Source organism: Osmerus eperlanus, chromosome 9, assembly GCF_963692335.1.
Source record: "Osmerus eperlanus chromosome 9, fOsmEpe2.1, whole genome shotgun sequence".
Classification (NCBI taxonomy): Eukaryota; Metazoa; Chordata; class Actinopteri; order Osmeriformes; family Osmeridae; genus Osmerus; species Osmerus eperlanus.
Window position 1 is genome coordinate 8801225 of NC_085026.1, and position 7189 is coordinate 8808413.

Consider the following 7189-nt stretch of genomic DNA (forward strand, 5'->3'; position numbering starts at 1 on the left):
CCAGCGCTGTTCTGTTCTACTGTTCAGCCCGGCTCCACCAGTCCAAACAGGCCACGGCGTGTCAGAGTGCGTCCAACCGTGACGCTGTAGATCTGAGAGGCTCAGGACTGAAACTCTCTCTCTCTCTCTCTCTCTCTCCCTCTCTCGCACACACACTACATTATGTGGCTATTTCATCTAATAGCATACAGTTTTTTGTCCTCACTGGCCTATGACTTTCAGTAGCATACCACACGACCCAGTCTGATTCCACGTATAAGAGGGTAGTAGGCTGATGTAGGCTCATGTCTGTTGGCCAAGGAGATGATGATGTGGTGGGTGGTACGTGGGCCGAGGTGGGTGGTAGGTGGCCTTAAGTGCAGCAGGCTTACGCAGACAGAGATAGAGGTATCTGCAGACAGTGCCGGAGGTGTCTGGAGCATGATAGAGACTGAGGAAGGTGTCAGGGCTGTGACGGCTGATAGTGGACCTGGAGTGTGTGACGGTGGAGATGGGTGGTTGTTGGGGGGGAGGAGGAAGAGAAGGAAGAGGGTGGGAGGATGGAGCAGATCAGGTGGTTGGAGAGAAAGTGTGGGAGATGGTGGAGGATGAAGAAGACTTTGGTGTCTACAGCAGGCTGTAGACATTGACTAAATAATGGACCAGTATGTGGAGATGATATGCTGGTGCTCTGAGAATGGACTGTTTGCAGGGAAGGTGATGTCACCACATACTGTATGTGGTTAGGGGTATCTACAACCACAAACAGGCCTTCAATGGCAGATATGAGTCTGCTGTGGTTCCTGTTGATGTTTCCAGTCTGATTGGTGCCTTGACCAACAGGATGTGAGGTCAGAAGTCACAAGACGGTTACTCTGCCTCTAGGGTCATGGTTGTCATGGTTTTGAGAAAACAAAAAAACATAATATTCCCTCAAATCTCTGTCCAAATCCTGCGCCTCAAGTAAATAAAGCTGCACATCTCTCTCTCACACACACAGACTCACATACACACACACTGAACCTGACCCCTAAGTAGGAAGAAGACCTACCTCCGTGTCATGTCCTATTTTCAAAGCCCAACAACAGGAGGAGATTAATAAAAATGTCGGGGTGAGTTATGCCTGCCGGAAGATATTTGATTCTTTATTGCCCTCTATCCCCCTCTAATTACGGTGCTTGGGTGAATTTGGGGCCTCATTTGCCTTCTGGTCCTAGGCCATACGGTCTTCTTATTTGTGTTAGACATACTTGTGTAGATTCAGACGTTTCTTCCTGCAGAGAGAGAGAGAGAGAGAGAGAGAGGCTGGGGGCATGGAGGGATGGATGGATTGATGGTGGGTTCAGAGGAGGGGAGGAAGAAGGGTGCAGCTATTCTTAGCTGTAGGGATGTTAATACCCCTGTGCCAGGGTGACTGGCTCGCATGTTCACCTCGTGTTATTTATGTACAGCATAGAAGGCTATGTATGATATGGCCTGCGCACTCTACCTCCTTATTCAAGGCCACCTCCCAGGGTCTGTGTGTGTGTGTGTGTGTGTGTGTGTGTGTGTTTACAAGTGGTCTTATCACTAGGTCCTGCTGGTGGCCCCAGTCTGGGCCAGTGAAATATGCAGGCTGGATGTACAGACAGAAACACTGTCCTGAGGTCCATATCAGCTGGCATGCAGGCCTTGAGGCTTTCTTTCTCTCACACACACACACACACACACACACACAGGCCATGCAGTGACACACACTCATGTATAAGGAACACACAGACACGCAAACACACTAGTCACCCAGTTACAGACAATACACACACACTCCAACCCTGGAACACACTCACCACCCAGTAACACACACACAAACACACCACCCAGTTCAAGCCCTAAAAATAAACAGCTATTAATCAGACCCACCGCAAGGACTGACCACACGCCTGTGACAGCAAGGACTGGGCCATCTTTTTCTGAAACACACACACACATAAACAAACGTCTGACATACTCTCTCACCCACCTTCTGTCCTTCTCTCTCCTCCCTCCCACTCTCCCCGGGCCCTCTCTACCTCGACCCGATCCCCCTCTCTGACTCTCCTCCTCCAGAGAAGTCAAGCAAGTCCCAGACTTGTATTTCAGGGGAGAGAGTGAAAGAGAGACGGGAGAGAAAGAACTGAATCCCTCAGACTTAGCCAATGTTTGGCAGCGCTTTAACCAGTTTACCTTGTGACCTGACGTATGGCCGGGGCAGACAAAGAGCTCTTTGTGGAGCGACCCTGAGACACAAGGAGTTCACCTTCAACTTGGAGCTTATACTACCTGAATCATAGCTGGCCCATTTGTTCAAATGACTGTGTGGGATGTGAAACGGGGTTAAAGTGTGGTGAGGTCAGACATCAATTCAATTTTGTTGATAGTCCTCACATCAGATATTATCGTTCGGCAGGAACATTTTCCCCCTCCGTTTTGTTCGGAGAAAAGTTCACGTCATCGTTGACGCGTCAAGTTGGATCCAAGTTGGATTTTACAGTTGGAATGTTAAAATAAAGACTGTCTGTTCTGAGACAAACGCACTGACAACTCGGACTGTGTGGCTAAGTGTTAAAGTCCCAACCTGTAAAAAGTTTTAAAAATAACAACAACAACAAAATTGAGAATTAAATCTGCCTTGTCTGTGTTTGCGATTCTGGTGTTTGTTGTTGTGTGGGAGCGAGAGACCAAGTTTATATAGGCTTTCTGAAGATGTGTGTGTGTGTGTGTGTGTGTGTTGGAGCGTCAGCCGGTAATAACAGGCTTCTCTCCTGCTGTACTCCTATTATTTCGGCGGCATGCTACTGAACGCATCGCTCTCATTAAGCCTCTGTGGTAAGCAACCACACACCTGCTCTGGGCTCTCGTTAGCCCTAACGAGAGCCCACCAGGCAGCCTCGATCCACGCCCAGGCCCCTCCAAACTGTCGCGCGCCTTTAAATTAGTAACGTTTCGCAAACGATTTCACAAACTCGTTACACACTTAGGTGTTTATTGGAAAATAGCTGTTTGGAGAGAGGGCGGTGCATTGCCTGCTCATGCCCGTATGATAAGAAGACACCATTACCGAGTCAACCTCCTCCAATCCTTATTTCAGTGTTTACAGCTTCCCACCGTCAGACAGCAGAAGGATCTGGAGAAGGGAGATGGGTTCTGTCTAGCTCTCTAGTGTTGGCTGTGTAGGAAGGAATCCATTTACAGCCATGGTCCTCAGCCTTGACCTTACGACCTCCTGTACCTTACCCAGCGCCTCTCTCTTGCTCTCCTTCTTTATATATTTTTTATTTGTATTTTATTTTTCCAGCCCCGCTCTCTATGGTTTTACCTCAAGGTCCCCTATGGGTATTGACTTGTGTTCATTTGGTGCATGACTCGAAGCCCATTTCTTTTCTTTACGGTGCGTAGAGGCCTTGGTGACAGTGCTCCCTTGTGTTTATAATTTTGCTTGTTTCAATTTGGGGCCCGGGCCTTCGCTGACACGCCCGGGACATGATGTATGGCATGCTGCCGCCGCCTTATCTGTTGATGTACAGTTTTAACCTTTTCAGAAGGTTGCCTCTCCCCTCCTCCCGCACGCACCGCATCCCTCTCTCCTCTCCTCTCCCCTCTCCTCCCCTCCCACCCCTCCCCCTCCCAGTCCCCGACACCAGGGAGAACATACAGTACGGCCTTCCGGAACCAAACAAGACCATAACCTCCCTTCTTTTCTTTTTTTTTTTTTTCCAAAGTCATCCAATGTTTAGGTTTTGTTTCCATAACATTTCCATATTAAGAGTTGCGGCCCGTGCGGCGGGAAGAGGTGAGGGAAAGGGGGGCCGGAGCCCTTTGTTGTTGGATCAGTGTGTGCGTGTGTGTGTGTGTGTGTGTGTGTGTGTGTGTGTGTGTGTGTGTATGTGCGTGCGTGTGTGTGTGTGTGTGACTTTGGGGTGAACTTGCAGCGTGCATCTGTGGGCTTTCTCCAGGCCTGTTAGCGTTTGTCTCGCTGGCTCACAGATACAGCACTGTAAATCACACACTGTAAAACAGGGAATGCAGGACGGGAGGGGGGCTGAGCGTGCACTGCTTTTAGGGCCTGTTGCTGGAGGGGGGGCGGAGTGTGTGTGTGTAGAGCCTTCATGCTCGTTGATATTTCACCTTGCGTGCATGGGTGTGTTCGTGCATGCATCTGCATGTGAACATGTATACTCAGGTAGTTAAACCTGGGTGACACATGCTTCTTCGCTCGCTAAGGAGGGCGTTACAGGTGTGTGTGCGTGTATGTGCACAGCACTTAGAAGTGGTGATGTCACGACACCAGACTCCTGCTCCAGGTCTGGTTATTTATGCCATCAGAATGTGCTGTCACAGTCCAAAGGTCAACCAGCTGATTATTTATAATCTGGATGTCTCACCCACAGTCAACATAACTCAAGTTTACTTACTTTAGTTTTTCCCATCTGTACATATGTTTCATTTATTAGCAAAAGTAAAGTGTGGTGTGAATAATTATCCTTGTTGTTTCATGTGGACAAAACATATGCAGATATTTGGTGGCAGTTAGTGGAGATCTAAATGAACACCCAACCAGATAGCCTACCGTGCACGTCCTCTACCAGAATAACTGTCTGGATCTGTGTTGGGGTGCTTCCTTCTAACTGGGAGAGACCGATCCCGCTTAAGAGTTTATGAACTGTATCTTCAATTTGAGCTTCCTGTTGTTCTCTGCTGTCCTGAGGTAAACTTCCTGTCCCAGTGGTCAGCACCGGCTCAACAGAGGCAGGTGTGTCTGTGGCCCAGACCCCAGACCCAGATACATCCTTGCTTCTCACCCCGCACAACACCCCAAAACCCAAATCAGTTTTTGTGTGTGTGTGCGAGATGGGCTTCCTCCCTCTCTCTCTCTCTCTCTCTCTCTCTCTCTCTCTCTCTCTCTCTCTCTCTCTCTCTCTCTCTCTCTCTCTCTCTCTCTCTCTCTCTCTCTCTTTCTCTCTCTCTCTGTCTCTCTCTCTCTCCACTCCAAGTTCAACTGTGACCCGACTTTATGCACGGCAGCTAGAGTTCAAAGCGAAGCGCCGGGGTTGTGATGAGAGAGCGGACAGGGAGAGAGAGGTCCTGGCTGGACCCTCTTAGGGGGACAGTAAAGAGGCTGGAAGATGATTTAGCACACGTCAGTAGGAGCGGGGCGGTGAAACAACCCAGCGCCGCTGCACCCGGCGGCGGTGAAACAACCCAGCGCCGCTGCACCCGGCCGGCCGCAGAAAGAGACTCCGGTTGAGTTGCTGCTGCTCCTCTTCAATGGGCTTTGAGATATGTGTGATGGGAGTCATAAAACACGTGAGCTCGGGAGAAGGTGAGGAGGGGAGAGAAAACGAGAACCACGATGAGAAGATTTTTTTTTTAACACGGCCGTGTTTGAATATCGCCTGGACATGACATGACTCGGGCCTTGGCAAGTCTGGGTTATTTATGGAGTGTTTTGGGAAGTGCTGCGAGAGCCAACCCAGACTGCTGCTGCTGGCTCCTTCACTCTGACTGGGGATGAAACAGCTGGAGTGAGAGGCTAGTCTGACTGCAGCCCCAGCCCTAACCACAACCCCACATAACCCAGACATCGCTGGACTCGAGAGCCCCAGCCCTAAGCCCGACCCAAACACACCCAAACACACTGCTGGACTAGCCTGGAAAGACTGTCCCTAACTCCGACCCAAACACACCCAAACACACTGCTGGACTAGCCTGGAAAGACTGTCCCTAACCCCGACCCAAACACACCCAAACACACTGCTGGACTAGCCTGGAAAGAGTGTCCCTAACTCCGACCCAAACACACCCGAACACACTGCTGGACTAGCCTGGAAAGAGTGTCCCTAACTCCGACCCAAACACACCCAAATCTACACTGCTGGACTAGCCTGGAAAGACTGTCCCTAACCTAGACGCACACAAACAGACACTGCTGGAGAAGCGAGCTCGGTCATTGACCCAGACCAGGTTCTGTGGAGTTCCAGCCCCCCTGGTCAGAACTCTGTCTGGGCCATGTCTGCCTCCTCCAGGGTCTCTAATGTAAGGGTCCCAGGGCCGGCTCTTTGTTAGCTCTGTGATTATGTTATTTCAGGGCCATTGTGAGGTGATCCGGTGTGTGTAGATCACTGTGTCAGGCTGATCTTATCGTCATGGTCGGCTCCGTTTGATACAGCACGGGTTTCCTGGATGGAGATGAAAGGAGAGCGTGCTTATCCCTCCGTATATCTCAATCTATCTTTCCTTTTACCTCTCTCTCTCCTTCTCTTTATCTTCACATCTCTCTTATACACTGTGTTTCTTTCTGTCATTAATTTTTTTTAATCCAATATCAACATAAGCTGGTCGGTAAATGAATATGAACACACCTCTGAAGGGTTAGGGTTAGTACACTTCAGTGTATCTATGAATTGTCTCGCATGTTGATGAATGCCTTGTTGGACTGTTTAATAGCTGCTTCTCTAGGTGACCGTTTTGTGTGTGTGCGTGTGTCTGTGTGTGTCTCCCCTGGTAGGTTTGGCCCTGGCCTGGTCATCTACTGGCATGGCTTCATTGGAGAGCTGGACAGCCAGAGGGACAGAGGGATCCTGCTCAAAGACTGCTTCCCCACCGACATCGTCACCCTGGGCCAGAGGACGGACCGGGACTGACACAGCTGGAGGGGGGGGGAGGGGAGGGAGGAGAGAGAAGGAGAGGGGGGGTGAGAAGGAGTCTTAGGGAGGGAGGGAGATAGAGAGGTGAGAAGCAGGGGGCAGTGAGAAGGAGGTTTAGAGAGGGAGATAGAGGCGGGAGAAGGAGGGGGAGTAAGGGATGGGGTGGGGGGGATGGGGATGGGGAAGGGGGGGTCAGAAAGGAAGGGTAACACAGAGCAGTGTAGGGGTGGATACGTGGATCCGGAAACAATTTAGCTTTCCTGCAGCGCGGGACTACTGGCAAACATCTGCCCTGAACTCCACATGAACCCTCTCTCTCTGCCTTCCTCTCTCTCTCTCTCTCTCTCTCTCTCTCTCTCTCTCTCTCTCTCTCTCTCTCTCTCTCTCTCTCTCTCTCTCTCTCTCTCTCCCTCTCTCCCTCCCTCTCCCCATCCCTGCTAGTACAGGGGTCAGGCTCATAGCTCCGTGTGAAAACAGGGCTGGCACAACTCCTATCACGGGGTCAGCCCCCCCGGCCCTCGGAGCAGACAGGCCAGGGCCAGAGCCAG

The 7189-nt window shown here is 50.7% G+C and overlaps 1 protein-coding gene across 2 annotated transcripts in view; it reads left to right on the top strand.

Annotated features, from left to right (window-relative positions):
• Positions 1 to 6640, top strand: part of cdin1 (CDAN1 interacting nuclease 1) — a 60241-nt gene extending 53601 nt beyond the window's left edge. For both annotated transcript variants that reach the window (XM_062469434.1, XM_062469435.1), the window contains exon 12: positions 6503 to 6640. In XM_062469434.1, coding sequence (XP_062325418.1) covers positions 6503 to 6638 — 136 coding nt within the window. In that variant the 3' untranslated portion in view covers positions 6639 to 6640. The remainder of the gene's footprint in view (positions 1 to 6502) is intronic.
• The last annotated feature ends 549 nt before the right edge of the window (positions 6641 to 7189 follow it).